Source organism: Saccostrea echinata, unplaced genomic scaffold (assembly GCF_033153115.1).
Source record: "Saccostrea echinata isolate AGI-Se365-2 ecotype Australia unplaced genomic scaffold, CSIRO_AGI_Sech_v1 ptg000006l, whole genome shotgun sequence".
Lineage (NCBI taxonomy): Eukaryota > Metazoa > Mollusca > Bivalvia > Ostreida > Ostreidae > Saccostrea > Saccostrea echinata.
The window spans coordinates 2541407-2564322 of NW_026889755.1; the positions used below are offsets into that span (position 1 = coordinate 2541407).

A 22916-nucleotide genomic window follows, 5' to 3' on the forward strand; every position below is an offset into this window, starting at 1 on the left:
TATTTTCAAATTTTCCCCATCTGGAAAACATGTTGGAAACCACAGGTTGACTGTTTCCACTAAGTGGTTTCCGAAAAAGGAAACTACATGGAAACTATGGAAACTACTGATGCCACGATTCCCATATGTCCCATCAGGTTTTCAAATTTGGGAAACCTGGCTTTTCACCCTGTGTGGAATCTTGTTACTCCAGCAATCAGCTGTTCACAAGTTTGGATGGCATTTTTGATAGACCGCTGGTTTATTTTTAATCGTAACCAAATATTTTTTAATAAAAGTTAATTTAAGAGACTGCATTTCCCAAGATAAAGCAAAAAAATTCTTCCAAAAAGACACCGAGTGTTTGGGATCAATGTCCGTAAGCATCGTCATACTGAAAGTTTTCAGCTTAGAAAATATCGAGCAATAGCAGGTCACAAACAGTTTTCTATGTTAATATTTTGTAGATATTATCTAAATTTAATATTTCAATTTACACTTGTAAAAGTTCATGCAACTCTGTTACAATAAAGATTATAAATATAACGGCTCATAACAGATAATTGGGTCCTAGATGGCAAGAGATCAGGGATATCAACTTCATGTCTATTATACGTAACAAATTCTAGAAATAAACAGACAAAATAGTTCATGTATATCTTGTCCTCATCAGAAATCTGTGGCATTTATTCTGACAAAATTCCCTAGCAAGATATCTATACTTATAAATTAATAAATTTTACAAATACACTCCGAAACGCCTGCACCAGAGTTCATAATTATTCCACCTATATTTACACTAGGTATGAGATGATGTCCATAAACTTTGATCAGATTTCATTCGCACATTGATTATCGTAAATTTTATTAAAAGTTTACTTTCATTTTTCGATTAACAGTTGTGAAATAGCAAAAAAGAGAGTACGGTGGCGGTAACGGTTGGCGGATCTAAGTTACTGGCAATTTTTAATGAAACTGACAACAAGCAATCGTTAAATTATTTTATAAAATGTCAATAATGAATTATTCAATGACAACTTTATTTAAGTTATACAGAAGAAATAAGATAGGATTTCTGATTAAAAAAAAAAAAAAAACAAAATGTGCAAAGCGTTTTCGCTATTATCCGATCTTATAGTTTTCGGAATTTTCTAGAACGTTAGGTGGCGTCGAACCTGATGTTAAAAAAAACAAGGCGATTAACACTACATGGATATAAAAATAATGTTTGGTTTTTTTATGTGAATAAGCATGGAAATAATGGTAAAGCGATTGATATCTTAGTTTTGAATATATTTTAATATATATCGGAAGACTATTAGTAAGCTATGCTTATAAATTTATGAGAAAAATGTGCATGTTCGCCACATAGAGCATCATGGCAACGAGCCCGAAGGACAATTTGTACATTATAGTAATAAACTTGCTAAAGAGAAAATGTCAATTAATGAATATGGTATTGTTCAAGTAGGTTCGAATCCCACTGTGGGACGTGGAGACCGGTCCTTCGGATGAGACTGTATAAACCGAGGTCCCGTGTCGCAGTAGGTGCTGGCACGAAAAAGATCCCTCAGTGCTCAATGGCCGTAAGTGCCGAGCATAGGACAAAATTTGCAGCTCTCCACCGGCAAGTGTTGGCGTCTCCATATGAGTGAAAAATTCTCGAGAGGGACGTTTAACAACATACCAACAAACAAAAGTGGTTCATTTCGCATTTTACTAAAGCTTTTAAAAATTTGTGCTTTAATCAACTTTTCTGCATACAGTCTTCTATATTAATAACAGTGAATGCTTTAAACTTAAGGAAAAAAAATGAACTTGGCAAATCCCAGCCACATACTTGTGCCACAGTTAGAGGTGATAGGGAAGCCTTAGTTTCATTTTCTCTGACACTTCTGATGTTCAGGGTTGTTCAAAGTCCAGTTCTGTTGATTCTATGGAGGATTACAAGCCCTTTTTGTCTCAGGGATTAGTTTCACTTGGTGACTCAAGCGAAGGTAAACCTGTTTAGATTTTGAAAGATACTAGTGCTGCACTTTGTTATTACACTGTAGAGGGCGTGCTTCCTTTGTTTGAGCAGACTTCTACTGGCGGCTCAGTTTTATTACAGTTTGTGGAGCTAGGCGTGTGGCAACGCACTTTGAAAAAAATTTTCAAAGTGCGTTAAAATTGGAACAAAATCAACGCACTTTGAAAAAAAATTTCAAAGTGCGTTAAATTTTGGACAGAATCAACGCACTCTGAATTTTTTTTTTCAAAGTGCATTAAGAGTGTACATCAACATTTTTACCATGGAGACACTTAACGCACTTTGAAAAAATACGTATAAAACAATAATTCTGGACTACGATTTTAATAATAGACAGCATTTGTTATATTTCTTCCGAAAAACTGATGAATTGATCTACCCTCATCGAGAACGAGGAGAAGACTGGTAGAAAGTCCCTCAGCCCAACTCTCTATCTTTCCTACACAAATATATGTACATGTATTTACATGACTGGTATGACATTGATATTATTTCTCACAATAAATTTGAGTTAACGTAAAATAGATGAAAAAAATTGAGATTAGTTTTCCTGAAAAAAAAAATTACGCACCCTATTATATTTAAGAAGAGAGCTGCATAACCTTTATTCAATATGTATCCACAATGATTCCTCAGAAAAATGCATTCACATGGTAATTAAAACATGTTATTTGACATGTCTATCGTTTTTATGATATCAAATTACAGATTTAGAAGTAATCTGACTGCATATCTTTTTGAGAAAAAGTTATTAGTGAACGAGGTAAAAATTTCAGTCGAGTGAGTATTGTGGCTAAGGGGTATTTTCTTACTATCAAATAAATGAGAACCATTGTTTCATATATGTTCACAATAGATAGATAGATGAATATGATAGAAAAATAGATGAGAGGGAGAGAAGGAGAGAGCTAATCACTTATTGACACCTACATCTACCGAACTTATTAGAGACTGGATAAAATTTAAAAAAGAAAAGAAGAAAAGGAAACGAACTGTGCTATTAAACAGTCATTCCTCCATTATTTCTAAGACCCATTTCCCTTTTATAACAGTTACGAGAATCTTTGGAAACAAGACAACTCCTTAAAATCTTTGAAACGTCTATGTCTCAGATCCTGACGTCATCATCGAAAAGTTATCCAACCAGGTTCAATAAATCATTTATCATTCCTAAAATTTGCAAGAATATTGACCGAGCCATGCACATTTTTTTTCAAGGTGCGTTAATATGGTCGATATTAACGCACTTTGAAAAGAAATATATTTTTTTTCAAAGTGCGTTAACGTGGTCCCAAAATTAACGCACTTTGAAAATTTTTTTCAAAGTGCGTAATTTTTCAAAGTGCGTTGTAACATAGGCGTCAATGATGTTCCCCTGCAAAGAATTTGTTAAAAGTCAAATTTAGTCGATGGAACTGTTACTGTAGGTGTTCGACATACACTTCCCGTTCCAGGCATTTCTTTCTTGCTAGGCAACGATTTAGCTGGTGGCAAACTTGTACAAGATCGTATAGTTTGTGAGAAAATCACCTCAAATGTCATTTGCGACTACGAAGACGACGACTTATGTGCTGTTATTAAAGCGATGGCCCGAAGACGTGAAGTGGAGGCTGACCATACTCAAGCCCTAGACACGACAAATTCCTCTACTGACATTGATGTGAAAGACACTTTCTTTTCTGACCTTGATGGCACTAAAACAAGCGTGGAACCACATAATATGAAAAGGTCGGTGAAGAATGAGCCTTTATCGAACCCTAATGGTGTTGTTGACATATGACGGTTCTGTTTTGTGCTGTAAGTTTTCTCTAACTCAATGCTCATTTCACGCTCTCTTTCATCCTCTTGTCTGTAATTTTCCGATTACTCTCTCGCTCTTCTCTTTCTCGTTCTTCTCTTTCTCTTTCTATTTTTTCTCGTTCAAATTGCATTTTAATTCTACTTGATGCCGAAATTCCAACATTTTCTAAGGTTTTTACTCTGATTTAACTGTAAGCTTTTGGAAAATAGTATGTCTCCAAAATGTTCTTATTTACAAGTTTGTTTGGAACCTTATTTTGATTTCTTGCTTTCTCAGAGAAGATTAAACATCTAACCCAAAGTGTATACTTAAGTGATCAAGACATCCGTTTTAACGTATCAAAAACCTGAACGCTTGGTAAGTTAAGAAAGTCTGTGACCGAAAACACCATTTTGATTTCTGCTGGCATTTTATTGATCTAATTCAAGAAATCAAATACACAAAATTATGACATTTAACTTAAAACTACAAAAGTGCAAGATATTCTTGATCCCGTACGAGCCTCCAATTTTGTTATGGGTCAGAATAACCCAAAATGCAAGCAAAAATCAATCACACAGATTTTTAACTTAACATTTTATTTACAATAATGTATAAAAATTGAAAAGTACAAACTTACAGGAAGAATCCAAACATACATGTAATAGAGCGTCCGTTATTGAACACACATTGCCCAATGAGAGTATCCAAAGCCTACGTGTATCCCAGTCTCCTTGTTCTCAAATCTTACCCAATCGACAGTGTATGTATATATAAACATAAACATAAATCTAGGAAATTCTAGAAATTGGAAATACAAGATGTTACCGGAACATCCTGGACATATGCGAAATTAAAGAATGTTCTAGAAAAAAATGACGATACATGTTGACCACTACTAAATGTTACAGAAGTTTATTATGTTATATATATATATATATATATATATATATATATATATATATATATATATATATATATATATATATATATATGAAACAATACAAACGTTATATATATATATATATATATATATATATATATATATATATATATATATATATATATATGAAACAATACAAACAAACTTCAACTACACAACATGATGCCCTGGGAGTATCCCATTATTTCTTTTTATCACTTAAAACGTTTTGAAAGGAGGGATTCAAAGAAACCATCCAGCAAGTATTCGAAAGCCTAAATTGACAGATCGACCTATGCACCGATCAAATAGATGGAACATTCCCTCGTCAATTTCATTTTTAAAAATGCCAAAAAATCGGTACGAGTCGTCACCCAAATACGACTCGATGATATCTGTGTTAACAAGATCATTATAACGTCCATGATATTTACGAAATGCCGACTTAAACGAAGTTGTTAAAATCCTTGTTATATCAACTAATCTCTCAGTAGGTCTCCTTGGTTTAAAATTAAACGTAGTCAAAGCATTCCCTTGAGTTGAGAGACATAAACATTATAAGTAGGTGATAGCGGAATATTAGTCCATAATTCAGTTGCAAGTCGGCCCTTAACGTCTATAGTCTGTAAAATATCCAAACATGAAACAGACGTGACAGTCTCTGTTGTGTGTTTTCTTTAAAGTTCACTTGGATATATCGAGTCGACATATGAATGGAGGTAACTATTGTTAATTGACAAAACGTTGTCGAAATATGAATGTCGAGTCGCAGGCCACAGCAAGTGTTTTCTTCTTTTCGAGTTGAAGTTTTTGAATAAATTCTGATTAAAAGGAATATTCATGTAAAAATAAGTCAGGTAATAAAAGAGCACAATAAGTGCACGTTCCCAACGTAATTCCAACAGTTTGTTTGAAGACCTGGATTGAGTTGCTCAAAACTCTGGTTAAGTTTAACCACTGGTTAAATCTCTTATCCAGTGGTTAATTTCTAACCATTGGTTAAATTCCATTGCTCAAAATTTGTCCACTGGTTAAAGTTACTTGTCCAAAGGTTAATTTCATCTAACCACTGGTTAACTTTAGCACACCTAAGGGAGCTGTGCTAACTGTTAACCAGTGGTTAGTTATGGCTGCAAGGTTAGTCTTCGATTCCAACTTTGGCAGACGACAAAGAAAAGAAAGGGTATATAGACATTTCCATCACAATTTTGAAGAGGGGGAATTTTCATCTAGGTACAGATTTTCTAGAGAAACAGTAGCAGAAATTACATATATGCTGGAGCCGTATCTGTGCCGCCCAACACTGCGTTCTTATGCAATGACTGCACATGAACAAGTTTTAATGGCACTGAGATATTATGCGACTGGGGACAAAATGACAACAATTGGGGATACCATGGGTTTCCATGTTTCTAGCGTGTCCAGGAGTGTTAGGGATGTGTCAGCCGCACTGTGTGACATTGCTCCACAATATATCAAATGGCCCACAGATCCAGCAGAGAAGATGACCATTAAGCAGGGATTTTACTCCATTGCCTCATTCCCTGGAGTTATCGGGGCTGTAGATGGGACTCATACTCGAATCCAGTCCCCGAGAGAATATGAACATACCTATGTTAATAGAAAGGGGTTTCACTCCATAAATGTCCAGGGAATATGTGACCATACAGGTAATCTTAGAGCTGTGATATTTTACCAACGATACATTTTCCTCATTAGAAAACCCCCTCTTCTTCAATTCAATAATGGCCAAATGCCTGGAAGTACATGTGTAGGGTGAAAGTTTGAAAATGGTAATATTTCCATACGAGTTAAATATTCAAAGGTAAAGTGATAGACTGCGAATCAATAAATCCTTTTACTACTACAAATATAATAAGTTACATGTAACATACATGTAGTTAATATATCTAACTAGTGGTACCGCGAGCAGTAAACTCACTGAATGATACCCCCCCCCCTATAAATATATATGGCGAAAGTCCATGTTTTGCTCTTGGGGACCCCAAATAATTGTCAAATAAAAATGTACAATAAGCCTCTCAAATGCACTTTATAACAAAGACTCTGTGAAAGTTTCATTAGATTTCATTCAGTGGTAGAGGAGGACTTGCAGATATGAAATGGGAACCACAAAGCATAACGGAGGTACAGACAGACGGACGGATGTACAGGATATGGACGGAAGTGGACAGACAAACAGACATAAATCCCTATCACTATTTACCCTCCCACGTCTCATGCAAATATAATTATGATATTTCAAACACATTTTTGAAAGTCACATTGCTGGTTTATTATAGGGAAATTTTTGAATGTTTCTGCAAAGTGGCCAGGTTCGAACCACGACTCTTTTATTTTCCGGAGTTCGGACATCGGCATTCATTTAGAAGGAAACCATCGGGGTATTGATGTGGACGGGGTTCTTTTGGGAGATAGTGGGTATGCCTGCAGTAGGTACTTACTTACGCCATACCTGCGGCCTAGTACAAGGTATATGCATGTACCATTACTGATGTCAATGAAATAAAATTCATGAATAACTAAATTACTTTTCATTTAGAAAACTGTGAGCACTGGAAAAATTTAGAAAAACAGCGATATAATGGAACACTAAATTGGGCTATATTCTATTCATTTTTTAAGTTTCATGAATAATAGTAAGCAGACGAAGTTACTTTAATTCCAAGTTTAATGCATTATTTGTAATGCTGTGTATATTCTTTTAAAATTCTACACTTAGAGCACAAATAAAGTACAATGATGCTCATGCAAAAACTAGGGGTGTCGTGGAAAGGTGTTTTGGTTGGTGGAAGAGGCGTTTTATAGTGCTTCATGAAGAAAATAAAGTAAGCATCTTACAAATGAAACAAACAAACAAAAAAATCACTGATCTTGCTATGAACCTTTCCAATATAGTACATTTTACACATTCTCCTGACTAAAAAGATGATAATTATTTCAGGTATTGAGTTTTAATTTTAATGTTTTCACAATTTTTTCTTTCACTTTTTTAAAATTTTGATTCTTCAATAAATTCTACATGCTACCTTACCTGAATAATAATAACTTACTCTATACATACCTTAAGATAACACATCTCCAAATAATTAGATAGTACAAAGTAATTTTAAGAAAATATTCTGTTTAATTTTTTAATAGTTTTTATTTTTGGGAGGGGGGGTGTTAAGACATAGGGGTATCCTACTCTCATGTTCTAAAAGTTTTGACTAGCTAGTTTAAGTGTAGTGGTACGGTATGGTACTAGTATCCCCTCCCCTGCCTCCTCATTCTAAGTGCCTGAAAGTACCGAGTACACTAATACATACTTCAGTATTTATAGGACCATTCTATTAAATTTTAATATTCATTGACATTTAGTTACAGTTTGCATTTACTTAAACATATTTTTACAAATATGTTTTTTTGTGTTAGTGTGAACCAGGGCGGGTTGCAAAGATAGCGGTGGCTTGTGCTGTACTGCACAATATAGCTCTTCAGAGACATGAGCCAATGGAAGATGATATTAATGGCCCAGGAGACAATGGGGGAAATGACGGAGCAGTGCAGGGTCCCATCAATGATAATGTCAGGAGATTTATCACAGAGCATTATTTCAACTGAGTGTTCTCAAAATTTGATGAAATTTTATTAATGCAGCTAAAAACTGAATATTTAGAAATGTCAACAGTTTTTCAAACTAAGAAATACAACACAGAGAAATTTCATTTTTAAAAATATAAATCAAGAACAAGATGCCTATGGACCACAAAGCTCACCAAAGACACTCTGACCTTATTCTTAGTTTATCAGCAGACCCCCCCCCCCCTATATACTTCTGTATTTAACACTGATCCCCTATTGTAGTCTCATCCTACCCCAGGAGAAAATGATTTAAACAAACTTGGAACGGAAACTAAGTGGACCGACAGACCAACCGACAGACAGCAGAAAAACAATATACCCTCCCTTCTTCATAGGAGGGCTTACATAAAAATCATTAATGGTTCACTATTCGTATGAGAAGATTTTAAAAGCCCCCCTTTCTTATTCCTACATAAATATTTGATTCCCCACTGTGACCCCATCCAACCCAAGGGTCCTCATTTGTTTTTTATAATTCTAATAATTCTGAATTTTTTTTAATATAGGGTAAAAAATTGGAAAGTTTAGAATGACAACGATGACAACAACAAAGTATGATTAGAAAAAGCACTGACTTTGGCTCATGTGTGCTAAAAATTTAGGGTTCATTTATATTGCTAGGTTCATGATTAGCAATGTCCATTTTAAGCTTCTTGATTTCAAGATCCACTTTTGTCTTCTGGAGCTTAATCAATTCCCTCTGTTCCTTAATTCTCTCTAAATCCTCAAGCAGAACACGTCTTTGAAGATCTGACACCTTTAATTGTAATTCTGAACTGCCTGTTTCAATAGGTTTCCTCTTTCTTTTCTCTTCAGCTGAATTATTCAATGAAAATATGTCACTGTAAAGCATGCATAATTGAAATATAAATTTAATTTTCATAATTCATCCATATGATATGGTCAATTAAATGTGAATGATAACATTTATGAAAGTGTACCTGAACAATCAGACTTTCTAACAGTTGTCCCTGAATTGGATATTGTTACATTGAATGCAACAGGTGATCCTGTATAAATTAAACCACAAGATAATTTATATTGTTAATTGCTGACACCAATAATGTAAACATAAACATATAATAAATGTATATATTTTTTGTTTAAATTCAAACAATATAAATTCATTTCAAGCATATTCTGTTTTCATATTTATCAATGAGCAATAAAACTTTATTAATCAAATCCATACCTGAAGAATTTTCAGGAAGTTCAATGATTTGTTGGCTCTCACCTGTGTATAAGTAACAATCATTTTAATCTACATTGCAATAAAATTTCCCATATCTCCAGCAGATTTTAAATTTCTTTGATTTAAATTCCTTTGGATGTTTATATTCAATGTTTCTATAAAATCAGATATATATTTACAAAAGTGTCAATACCATTAGATGCTAAGGTCTCAAGCCCACATCCATTATAGGTGTTGCATGAACTTGTATTGCATGAGATCTGTGATTCTGAAATTAAAACAAATAAATATTAAATATTTATATGTACAATTATTGTAAAAAGTAGTTTACATACATTTGATAGAGTTATAACTGGAGATTGAAATTTTTCAGTTTGAGTTTCAGTCTCAAAGCTGGATTTTTTTTTACAGTTTTTTTTAAGTGAAAGAAAGTGATAAGTATAGTGTATTAATGTTTCTCAAAAGTCAAATTAAATTTATTCAATAAAATAATTTTTAAACTACCCAAAACTATTAATAATAGTTTTTAATTTATTTAACTGGTTGTGTATTACATTATTAGATATATGTTCAGAATATATATGATTTGCTTACCAAGACCTTCATTAACACAGTCACTATCTTCAGGTTTAGGAACTGATTTCTCTGAAATTGTACATACATATAAATATTATAAAAAATGTCTACAATTTGTCTTCAAACAAACTGCCTACAGGGTAATTAAATTTTTTTTGTTGGATGTATATATTTTAAGTCTGTGAAAGATATAGTAAAAGCTTATAATTCAAATTAAATGAAATTTAATTTGACTTGTAGAAAACATTGTATGACAATAAAATTCTGACTAAAATTAAATAAAAGTGGTTCTAGTCTGTCCTTGATTTGTACTTTACTTTAATTTATTTGCCAGAAATAATTGTGCGTACATCGGCATGGAAAATCACCGACATTTGCACGGTGTAATGTCAAAGTGGTACGGACCGAATCATCATAGGAGCGAAATAGTTAATTTGACCATGACCTTTGTATTTGTTTTGGTGGATGCAGAAAGAATAAAAGCTTCTTATAGAATATGTTACAATGCATAGACAGTGTGCGGCGTTAGCAAAAAACGTAAAACTTGATCCCGTACGACTTTCAATGAATTCATCTAATATTTCTCACGGAAGTAAACGCCGTCGTTCCAGATTATAGTAAAATGCGAATTTCCTCGCCAGTTCATGCAGACGAAGGACCGAGTTGTGCCGAGATTTATGAAGACACAGAAAAATAATAAATAAAGGTTTGTCAAAATTACTTACCTGTTACATTAAATCCGCCAACCTCAATCCCACCTTGAAAGCCTGTGAAATTAGGGGAGTCCTCGTGAAGATCCAATATCTTTTGAGAAATGGCATCAAGAGGGGGATGAGGTGGCCCTCCACCAGTCTTTCTCCGATGAATCTTCTGGGTTACGTTATCCCCCTTTGCTTTTGAACAGGCCTTACGGTATTTCTCTTTGACCTGTTCAACGGTCCTATTTACACCACCCCGGGCATTAACAGCATCTGTGATGCTTTTCCACACACCTGCCTTCTTGGCATTTGTTATTTGATTAGTTTGTTTCGACTGAATAACATCTATATTCTCTTCAACCTTACTTATAATGAACAAAACATCATCAGTAGAGAAATTTTCACTTCTCTTTTTGGCAGCCATTGTTGACAGATGGACAAAGTATATTGCATTATGGGATACTATCCACTGGTTAAGTCATGCTAACCAATGGATAGTTAGCCTATGAACTAATTGCCCTTTGAGCAACAGAAATTTGACCAGTGGTTAAGTAGCCAATGGAAAATAAATTTGACCAATGGTTAGCTTAACCAGTGGTTAAATTTAACCAGAGTTTTGAGCAACCCAATCCAGGTCTCTGAGGACTACAAAAAATGTTGTCAATGATGATTTTCTTCATCCTTTAAAATCAAATTCTAAGTACTTTTGTTTTGAACTAGAGTGATTTTAAAGTAATTTTCTTGATGACCAGTCATTTGATACGGAAATGTCCGGGGTCCATTTTTACTGAGGAAAACGTCAACGATATGAAGAATTTTGTTTAATCGTAAGGAACAGTTCTATAAAGTGAAGAAGAGTCGTAGGTCTTGATGTAATTGTCTTTTTAAAAAAGGTGATTTAAATTTTTTAAAAGTTCCTGGAGTTTTTTGGGAATCCATGCACGTCTGATTTTCACCACCTCTAGAATATGCTGTAGCACAGTACCTTTACAGCAGTTAATATTTCTTAGGGATTATCAATGAAAAGGAACAAACCAATATCCAGTTGTACCTAACAGCTTCATGAAATATGAAGATGACCAACACTAAACAATCACAAATGTCCATTAGAACAATCTACATCTACACAAACATGGTTTTCCGAGCTGTGTAGCGAAGAGAAAACAGCCTTAAGCAGGAACATACGTATACAGGTATTTCTCTATCTCTCTAAGTTCAAGGGACCGTAGGAAAAGTTCGAGAGATCGGGGGGTTCGAGAGATAGAATGTGAATAAAATCCGGAATTTTCAGTTTTGATCATCATTGTTCTAGTATTATACACACCGGAAGTATATGTTGATAATGTCATTACACGTTTTCATTCGTAATTTACAGGTTTAAGGTATTCACTTGATTTCAACATCAATGATCGTATTTTGAATAAATAAAATGAGTATTTAAAGTTTCAATATTTATTTGTTTTCATTCCATGATTACATGAAATCTGAATAGCAATTATCGATTTGACTATTCCCCGGGCTTGATCGGTCCTTCAAATGACTGCTCGTAATCGGTATACAATTCCTGAGATAGGAATACATGTGCACTGTTTGCCAAACTGGGATTGTGTAGACTCTAATATAATATTAAAGTTCATAATCTATGGAAAATTACTGACACGTCCCTAAATTATTTTTTCAAAATTATCGTCTCGTCCATTCAAAAAAAGTTGTGAAGCGATTTGTTTATAATTTACCAATTAATTATATCAACACTCGGACGACTCACAGGTGTAGTATCATCTAAATAAACACCCAATTAACACGTTCATACCAGCCCCAGGCGTTCAATGTTGTCAGGTAAGTGCATGCTGCATTAATTTTACGCTTGATTGACGTGTAAACATGCGCAATCAAAACTTCGAAAGATAGGGAGTAAAAATGTGTGTAACAGGACCTTGGTCTTGGTTTGAGAGATAGAGAACTTCGAGAGATCGGGAGTTCGAGATATCAGGAATAAATTTGCTTAGTTACATGTATATAGGGAGGAAAACGGGACTGGAGGTTCACTTCGAGAGATCGAGAGAGATCGGAGTTCGAGCCATCGAGAGTCACCTGTATAAAGATTGTTGTATAAAGATTGTTGGGGTACCGAGAAAACGAAAAGTGCCTGTGGGAAGAATTTTTTTTTTTCATCTGAATCTACAATTTTTAGAGGACAAGAGTATATGTCTGGAGCAAAGGGTGAGAAAATTGAGGCCTGATTTGTGACTAAGTGCAGTAAAAATCATATTTTAAGATTATGATTTGGTGGAGTTTTTCTTAAAATTGGAGGGGTGTCAACAGGTTCGTAAAGAAAACATAAACTCTGACATATACAGATATATTTTCACAACAAACTATGAACCGTTTTTGTAAAGAACTTGCCCTTTTCCATCTAGTGATTACCTACTCTCGGACAAACATGATCAGTACCTCGTGCGCAATCTACTAAGGCATTAAAGGAATAATATGTTTGGAATTTTCTAGTCTGTTTAAAGTCCAAATATTAATATCATTGAAAACCTGTGGTTGCTGATCAGATAAAGCTATAGAAACGTAGAGATGATGTCACCGTGCATGTGGTTTGAGAGGACGGCTTCGATCCAAGTGGTTCCGGGTTCAAGTTCGAGTTAGGTTGCTAGAACTCACTGTAACCTTGGACAAGCTGCTGTACTCTATCGCCGTATACATGGCAGCTCTACATGTATAGCACCTGGGGGCTGATGACGCTATGGATAGTAGTTTCTTCGGAGGGTAAATTGTAGAAATCGAGCAGGTAAATTTACTTTGAAGGCAACATTTTAAACCCTACCTTTACCTATGAAAGTTTAGTGGATTGCGAGTAAAGATGATCTTTTTTTTGCGAAATCCAGTGAATTGTGGACAGAAATCAGCCCAGACTTATTCAATTGTATTAAATGCCGCTAACGCTCGGTTCCTTGCATGCGAGTAGAAAAAAAACTAGTATCTCACAATGTACTTATATGTAGTAAGTACATTAGTTATCTGGTTTTTTGTAATGAATTGTTAATGTTCGAAAATTCGCCTAATTTCATACGGAATGTAAACACGCCACCGTCCAAATTTACACTGTATCATACTGAGCATGCAAAACAAAATAAAGGATAGCATTTTATAGTCATTTGTATCATAAAAAATATCAACGATGAATAATAATCAAACATATATACTGATGAAAATAAAGGTTTCAAAAATAAGCAAACTGAGGAAATCCCTTTATTCTTATAGAAAAAGGACAGACGGTTTGTATAATATTGAAATAGAAATTGAAATTAATAATTAAGAATAATTTAGTTTTTGATTTTAATAAAATAAAACTTTACATTTATATCTCAAAAACAAATATAGCCTGAAAACGTTTTGAAAACAAAATTCTTTAAACATTTCAGTTTCGAGACAAAGAGGCCGATTTGCAGGATTTTCTATCTATCTATCGAATTCTACAGAGAAAGAGGCTGGATACCTTTGTTATAAAAACAGACTCCAACTGCCCCCTTTAAATTTCACAACAAGTTGTATAGGACATGGCCAATACGTTATCTATTATAATGAAAGATCGGAAAATGACTCTGAAGAATATGAAAGTGTATCATACACCGAGTTGTGTGAGGTAATAGTGCAAGGTAAGGTCAGAAAAATGCAGATGAGCCTACCCTAACAAAAAGGACAATAGTATACAATAGTTTACTATAGATATAGTATCAAAATTTTCACTACGTAAATCAAAGTTTTTCTACTGTAAATCATAATATTTTTAATATTAATTTCAGCCTGTTATATTTTATTTGTTTAAATAACTTTTATCAATCTTCTTGCAATAAAAGGAAATATTACTTGTATATTTACAAATCATTCTAAAAGAATTTCATCAATGGTATGTAATTTAAAAGAAAAATATTAGGTCAGGGATCGAAATTAACTTTTTTGACCACAAGCAAATTTTAGCTAGTGGAATTTTTTTCACTAGCAATATTGAACTTTCACTACCATTTTTTCTTCTTATAGTAATTATCACTGGAATTAATTATTTGAATAATTTCATAAAAACTAATTTACACTTTGTGAGTTAATTTAGGTCATTTTATACAGGATGAAAACTGAACGGATACAGGGGGTGTGCAATTAAAAAATTCAAGCACTAGCCCACAGACTAGGGGCAGCAATAAAATCACTAGCCCCAAGTAAAAAGTTACTAGCTCAAACATGGGGGGGGGGAGTAATTAAGAACTAACAATGGGAGAAAAATAGTTTTTCACTGAAAAAGTCAGGATCTTCAGTCATTCTTTTTAAAATTAAAGTTTAATTCTCACTAGAAAAAAATGAATCGTATATAAATCAATAATTATGATTGAAAATAAAAAAAAATTAAAAATAAAATATCTTCCTTTTTTCTGGTCATTGCACTAGCTCATTTAAATTGAAGCGAAAATCTTCTTTTTTTCATCTTAACGCTGGAAATATATTTTTTTGAAAATCAAATAACATTTTTTCTCTTGTTGATTAAGTGATCGTGCACGTAAATAATTGAATGGGATATCTACATGTATTTACCATAAACAAAAAATGGAGGAAATTCGGATTAGGAAAAAAACGATCGTTTTTGGAAGTAAATGAGTCAGGTAGTACTGCAAATGGATAAGATTATGGAGATTTACGAACTATAGGAGCATGCTACCTGGATATTTTTCATTGTTTGGGAATTTAATAGCACCAAAAAAAAAATGAATAAAAGTACCTGTGGTGCTTTTCATGTACAGTGTATTACATGGGTAATTTTAATTTTTGCTAGCCTTAGGGGCTACCTCTGTGTATTAAATCTAGCCAGACCCCCAAAAATGGTAGCCATGGGCGTGAAGGCAATGCTAATTGCACATCACTGGAAAACACAAAAAACCCGAAAAGACCGGTTTTTTTGCTCGCAAAAGTCGGCGACCACAGGTCGATTTTAACTCGCAATTTCTGTTTCTAATTCGCATTTAGCGAGTATTTCCATTAATTTCGACCCCCGTTAGGTATCAAAATCTTCAAAAAAGCTCTAGATTTTAAGTTTCATGGTAAATCAGATTATCAAAGTATTTACCATAGTTGAATATAGTAAACTATTGTTATCTATAGTAAAGTTTTGTTAGGGTATATTTTACTGGTGGGAATTCTTATATATGATATTAAATAATTCTAATAATATAATATAAAATAAGGAATTGCAAAAAAAAAATACCTGGCATGCAACTTCATGTTCATGTAGACAGTATACATGTAGTACTCACAACTATCATTTATTAAAATAAATAAAAGCTGTGTTCTCATTCGTCTTTCATAACATCCAAACAATTAACTTCTTCCTTTAAAACATCAAAACCAATGGAAAATATAAATTTGTTTTTCGTTTTTTTAGATTGAGATAATTAAGAATTCGTGAAAATTTTGTGGCATCTTTTTAAAATCTTCTTCTCAAGAACCAGGGGGCAAGAAAAGATGAAATTATGTGAAAACTTCATTATATACTCTAGATTCAAGTTTGTTCATAGCATAACCCCCTGGGGTAGGGTAGGCCGCAAGAGGGGGCCGAAGTCTTACTATACATAGGAATATATAGGAAATGTCTTTAAAAACCTTCTTCTCGAGAAAAGCAAAGCCATGATTAATCATTTTATAATAGAAGTATCCTCAGGTACTACAGATTCAAGTTGGTTCAAATCATGACCCCTGGGGGTTGGGCGCAGACACAACAGGAGACCAAAGTTTTACCTAAGAATATATGGGAAATATCTTTAAGAATTTTCTTTAAGAACAGCTAAGCCGTTTTTAGTCTTACTAATACAGAATTAATCTCTGGTAGTGTAGATTCAAGTTTGTTCAAATCATGACCCCTGGGGATAGGCAGGGGCCACAACAGTGGGTCAAAGTTTTACATAGGAATATATAGGTGTAATGGTTATGGGGTATTTTTGTAAAGCGCATTGAAGACCTCAGAAAGTGGAATGATCTGACAACCCTTGGAATGGACTAGCCAAAGGGTATATAAAACGCAAGGCTTTGGGAAAGTCAGGCATTGAGAAGCTAGGAGAAGAAGCTGGCTATTAATCAGCAATAAAGAAGTTAAGGGTAATAGCAAAATGACAGTATTAAAGTTATATGCTCAAGTGGCAAGAATCCAAAGGAACTGATGTTAAGTTCTGGGTGTAGTAAATCTGAAGAACATCAAGACACCCGGCTCTTATCTATCAATAGGAACCTCGGGGAGAAACACGGTGTAAATATTGCATTACCCAGTCCCCGTCTCTAGATAAGAGAAAAATTTTATTACTGTGTGATTTACCTCATACAGAGCAGTCTTGATAATCACTCCAATCATTAACTCAGACAGAGTAAAAAGTATCCCTTGTAAGAACCTGATCATACACTTTACATAGGAAATATCCTTAACAAGAGGCCCAAGGGTCTAGAATCCTTCTTCAGAAAAATTGTACAACCTATTTCTTCTATTTTAAGCCTCCTGGAAACCTATATATAAGGATAAAGCTTTGAAATTACAACAGTAAGTCAGCATGACCTGCATTTTGATTAACACACTCTGAAAACCCAAGATGCATCAACTGACAAAGTTTGTTGATTCTGAGCCCTTTATTTTCTTAAATATTCAGATAGCCATAAAATGCCAAAAGAAGGTCAAAGTGACCTACTTTTTGGTTAATATAATCTGAGACCCCAAGTCGTATCAACTGACAAAGCTAGATGATTCTATGCCTTTTATTTGCAAAATTTATTTATCAACTAAATTCCAGAAGTAGGTCACAGTGGCCTACCTTTTAGTTGACACATTCTGAGGACCAAAGATACATCAATTAACACAAAGTTTGTTGGATCTAAGCCAATCAGTATCGGAAATATTGAAATATAGCCATAAAATTAAAGAGCTCACAGTGACCAACTTTTTGGTTGTAATACTCCAAAGAACTAAGACGCACCAACTGATTTTGATGATTCTTAGCCTCTAAATATTTGAAATACTTAGGTGCTGTCTCGTTATTCCAAAAGTAAGTTACAGTGACCTACGTTTTAATTGATACATTCTGAGGACCACAGATCCATCTCCTGAAAAAAAATTGATTGGTTCTAAGCCAATTCGTATCTGAAATATTGAAATAAAGCCATGAAATTCAAGAAAGTAGGTCACAGTGACCTACTTTTTTGCAACACACTCCCAGGACCCAAGATGCATCAACTGAAAAAAGTGTAAAGATTCTAAACTATTAAGTATCCGTTATACGGAAATATAGTGATGAAATTCCAAAAGTGCGTCAAGGTCACCTACTTTTTGGTTGACACACTTTGGGGACCCCAACTGACAAAGTTTAATTATTTTAAGCCAATTACTATCTAAAATAGCCATCAAATTCCAAAAGTAGGTCACGGTGACCTCCTGTTTAGTTGAGACACTCAGAGGACCCAAAATGTATCAACTCACAAACTTTGATGGTTCTTAGCCAATTACTAACTAAAATAGCCATCAAATTAAAAAAAAAAGGTCACAATGACTTACTTTTTAGTTGAGAAATCCCAGGGACCCAAGATTTATCGACTAAGAAAGTCTGATATTTCCAAGCCATTTAGCATCTGAAATATTTAAATTTAGCCAGGGAATTGCAAAAGTAAGTCATTTTGGTTTGATACACTCCGAGGACTTAGGGTGCATCAACTGACAAAGTTTGATGATTAGTAAATTAGTAACTGAAAAAGATATAAAATTCCAAAAGTAATGGTGACCTAATTTTTAGTTGACATACTTTGAGGACCAAAGATGCATGTACTAACAAAGATTGATGATTCTAAGCCAGTTAGTATCTAAATTAGCCATGAAATTGCAAAAGTAGGTGACTTACTTTCTTGTTGACACAGTTTGAGGACCCAAGATGCATCAACTCACAATAAGCATCTATAGTTTTGAAAAATATCTACAAAATTTCAAAAGAAGGTCACAGTGATCTTTTTTTGGTTGACACACGCCGGAGATCCATAATGCCTCAATTGACAAAGTTTGATAATTCCAAGCCAATTAGTATCTGAAATATTTAAATTAAGCCATGGAATTGCAAGTGTAGGTCAAGGTGACATTTCTTTTTGGTTGATACACTCCGGAGTCCCAAGATGCATCAAGTGACAAAGTTTGATGATCCTATATTTTAAATTGTCCAAAATATGCCTCTAAAACCATTTGAAAATGAAAACTTGTATAAATCAAAAAGTAGGTCACTGTGACCTACTCTTTGATAATATGTTTTAAGGCCCCAAGGTGCATCAACTTACAAGGTTTGATAATTCTAATCCTTTTAGTATCTGAAGTAATGACTTTTAATGATTAGAAAATTATTAGCCATAAAATTCAGAGAGTAGGTCAGGGTGACCTAATTTTAGTTGACACTCTTTAAGGTCTCATGATGAATAAACTGACAAGTTTTGATGAATATAGGCTTCAAAGTTATGCATCAAAATCAAACAAAATGAATACCTGCAAAATTTAAAAAATAGGTCCCTGTTACCGACTTTTGAGTCAACATGATATGAAGTCCTAAAATACATCAACTGACAAGATTTGATGATTTAGCAAAACATAATTTTTGGTCAAATTTGAAGTGACCTTGAGACCACGCCATTTGTCTCAGGGTGATGCCTTGAACAACTTTAATCTACAACATATCCTCATCCTTGTATGTAAGTTTGGTGATAATCTGTCCGGTGGTTCTTGAGGAGAAGATTTTTTTGCTACATCCACTACTCTTGTTTTTATTTCCCTAATTATCTCTCCTTGTTTAAGGGATGCATACCTAGTTTTAGCACACATGAAAGCCCTTGGGCCAAGGATACTCTGTGATAAATTTGAAGAAAAAAATTGAATAAGAGGTTTATTGAGATATGGCCCATTTCTCAAAATGTTAACGCACACCGCACAAATGGCCATAGCATTAGCTTTTTGAGCCTTTGGCTCAGAAGAGCTAAAAATCCTCTTTTCAAGAACAGCAAAGTCATGTTAAGTCATAGCATTATAGAAGTATCCTCAGTGTAGATTCAAATTTAGGGTAGGTAGGATGGGGCATCAATGAGCAATTAGACTTTTACATAGGAATACATAAGGGGAAAAAATCTTTTCTGCTCAAGAACATCAAAGCCATGGTTGGTAATATTCATATGGAAGCATCCTGAGGTAGTGTAAATTTAAGCCCCCCCCCCCCACCCCCGATAAACTATTCAATACTGAACTGATTTCTGCTTTTTCCTAGCCAATGTGCTCATGTGAGCGATTTGGCCCATGGGCCTTTTGTTTCTTACCAAATTTAAGTGGATTTTATTTATTTATTTATTTATTAATAAAACATTACATGCACACATACGTTACTTATCCCCTTCGACGCTAATGCATTTTGTATTACTTATGATAGAGATTAACCCTTCTTCAAATTAGAAATAAGAAAAAAATATTAACTGCGAAGTACACGCTAGACTAAAACCCCTTATTTGCCCCTGGTAAGGAGTGTCCCTAAGAACGATTCAATAATTCAAATAAAGAAATCTACTGTTATCCCTGTTACAAATAACGCATTGATTCTAATTAATGAGATATACAACGTCATGAAAGCTTATCAGATACGCCATGAAAATCCTAGCCTGGCCCTCAATATCCCCCCTCCCCGGGATTTTAGACCCACGTATTGTAATATTGTAAATTAAGCGAAAACTTAATTGACAAAACCGGTGAAGATAACTACAAAAATCAAGGATATTTAACAATTAATTATTGAAAATCTTTTTCAGGTTGTGACAAAAATGTTTTTGGAGTTGACTGTGACCAAAGCTGTCCAGTTAACTGTCTAGAACAGAGATGTCACATAGTTAACGGAAGTTGCCTTGGGTGTAGGCTAGGGTGGAAAGGAGACACGTGTGAAAATAGTGCGTACGGTACAAATGTGTAATATTTGTACTTGTTTAAGCAAAAATTATCCTCTTGACACATTAAAAATATATTTTTTTTCTTCATATTCATAGTTCTAAAGGTATATTTCTTTTTTTAATTAAGAGCATTGTAAATATTAAAAAAAAACAAGTAGTCATTTTTACAACATATGTTTTTTCTTAATATGTGGAGAAGTTATGCAATGCAACAAAACCTTGATATCCATCCATGAAAAAATTTTACAACAAAAGGACTTTCGTTTCTTCTGTTAAATCTTAAAAAACATACTTTGTGAATTAAATGAAGTCAATTTTCACTATGAAACCATGGTTTTTTTTTTTCAAATCAGACGAAATAAGCACCAATGTTATTTAAATTCTACATCACAATATTCTTTCTACATAATGGGACGAACGTTTGATTCTCAAGTGGGGGGGGGGAGGGGGAGGGGAGGGGCTGGTAGATTTTGGAGATAAATAATATGTCCTCAAAATGTTGAAAATAAATAAAAATAAATAATCTGCAAATATTACAATATAAATATTTCAGCTCTTGCAGACAAAATACCTAACTTTGTGTATTTTATATTTTGCAAATGCTGCAACATTAATTCCAATTCTAACAAAGGAAGAAAGACATTTTATTGTTTATATTTATTTCTATATAAATAAGCATCTAAAGTAGGATTAATTAGGTTAAATATTGTTATTGTATTATTGAAAATGTACGTTATTGTACGCTTTACTGATGGAAGCGACATTGCTCAAGAAATCTATACAGGGTGGTATGCTTAGTGGCGTTATTTTTTGCTTGAAAAACAGTGTGTTCTTATGGATGGTATGGACCTGGTTGTATAAACAGATGTGTTGGACACTGCATAAACAACGCTACCTGTCATCGCGAGTTTGGCAGTTGTGTAGACGGCTGTGCCTCGGGATGGATGAAGCCCTTGTGTAACAAAGGTATTTTTTTATTGTTTGTTGGAAAATTTAAGCATATCAAAATGCATTCATATAACTTTTTTTTTAAAGATCAAACATTTATATACATGTATTTCTATATCACATCACACTGACATCACCTCGAAAGACAAGTACATGTATTTAAACTTATATTTTTTCCCTTATAAAATGATTTATGTGTAATATGTTTTTATAATTACTCTTACAACCGGTATCTATATCCCGATAGACTATTGAAACTTATTTTTTTGATATGTGTATCTTAAACATGTTTCCATTTACTTAATTACAGAGTGTAAAGTTGGAACATTTGGTCCAGGTTGTATTCAAAGTTGTAGTGGAAATTGTTTAAATAGTTTTTCCCTGCAACAAAACAACAGGCAATTGTGACTTGGGTTGTGGTGCTGGGTATAAAGGGCCTTTCTGTAACAGGAGTATGTACAAATGATCATGATATGAATTTATGTACAAATGCTTGATTGGTATTCATTCAGTTAATGTCAGATCTGTCAATTTCTCTATCTGAAAGAAAACATTAATATTGGATACATCGTTATAACAGCATGTCCTGTTGGAAAGTTCGGAATGCGATGCAAACAGACTTGCAGTGGTCATTGTTTAAATGACACAAAATGCAGTCATATAGATGGAAACTGCAAGAACGGTTGTGACAGTGGATATACGGGAAATAAATGCAACACACGTAAGAAATAATCTAGAAAATTTAGATCAATTTTTAGAGAAATTTCTAATTTGATCTCTTCATCAGAATTAACTTGTGATTTAATGGTTGTTACTAAAGCAAAAAGAACGGCGAAAAAATGCATATTGAAGTAAACTTTGAACTTGTTTCAGCATGTGAGCTGGGGTTCTTTGGTTCGAATTGCTCGCAAAAATGTTCCGCAAATTGCCTAACTGCTCACGTATGTAATAACACAGATGGGTGGTGTAAATGCTCCCCTGGCTGGGAAGGATCACCAAGCTGCAACAAAAGTAATATTCTATTACATAGTATTTTTAAAATTGCTGTTTCAGTAGCCTCACATAGTACCTTAATAATTGAAATTTTGGGATTCCTTTTTCATTTACTATAATAGGTCAAACTCCAAAGTCTAAGTTATGAGGTCGAAGATGATATGCCT

General features: G+C 33.9%; 2 protein-coding genes across 2 annotated transcripts in view; both read left to right on the plus strand.

Moving 5' to 3' along the window:
• The window catches only part of LOC133180156 (receptor-type tyrosine-protein phosphatase alpha-like), a 75408-nt gene that overhangs the window by 15359 nt on the left and 37133 nt on the right, over positions 1–22916 (plus strand). The window contains exons 2-5 of the mRNA XM_061314728.1: positions 11255–11263; positions 14253–14486; positions 20674–20827; positions 21674–21774. Coding sequence (XP_061170712.1) covers positions 11255–11263; positions 14253–14486; positions 20674–20827; positions 21674–21774 — 498 coding nt within the window. The remainder of the gene's footprint in view (positions 1–11254; positions 11264–14252; positions 14487–20673; positions 20828–21673; positions 21775–22916) is intronic.
• On the plus strand, positions 5912–8951 carry LOC133180216 (putative nuclease HARBI1). The gene is made up of 4 exons (XM_061314778.1): positions 5912–6380; positions 7014–7203; positions 7454–7559; positions 8146–8951. Exons 1-4 carry the CDS (start codon positions 5984–5986, stop codon positions 8332–8334), a joined length of 882 nt encoding a protein of 293 aa, XP_061170762.1. The 5' UTR covers positions 5912–5983; the 3' UTR covers positions 8335–8951.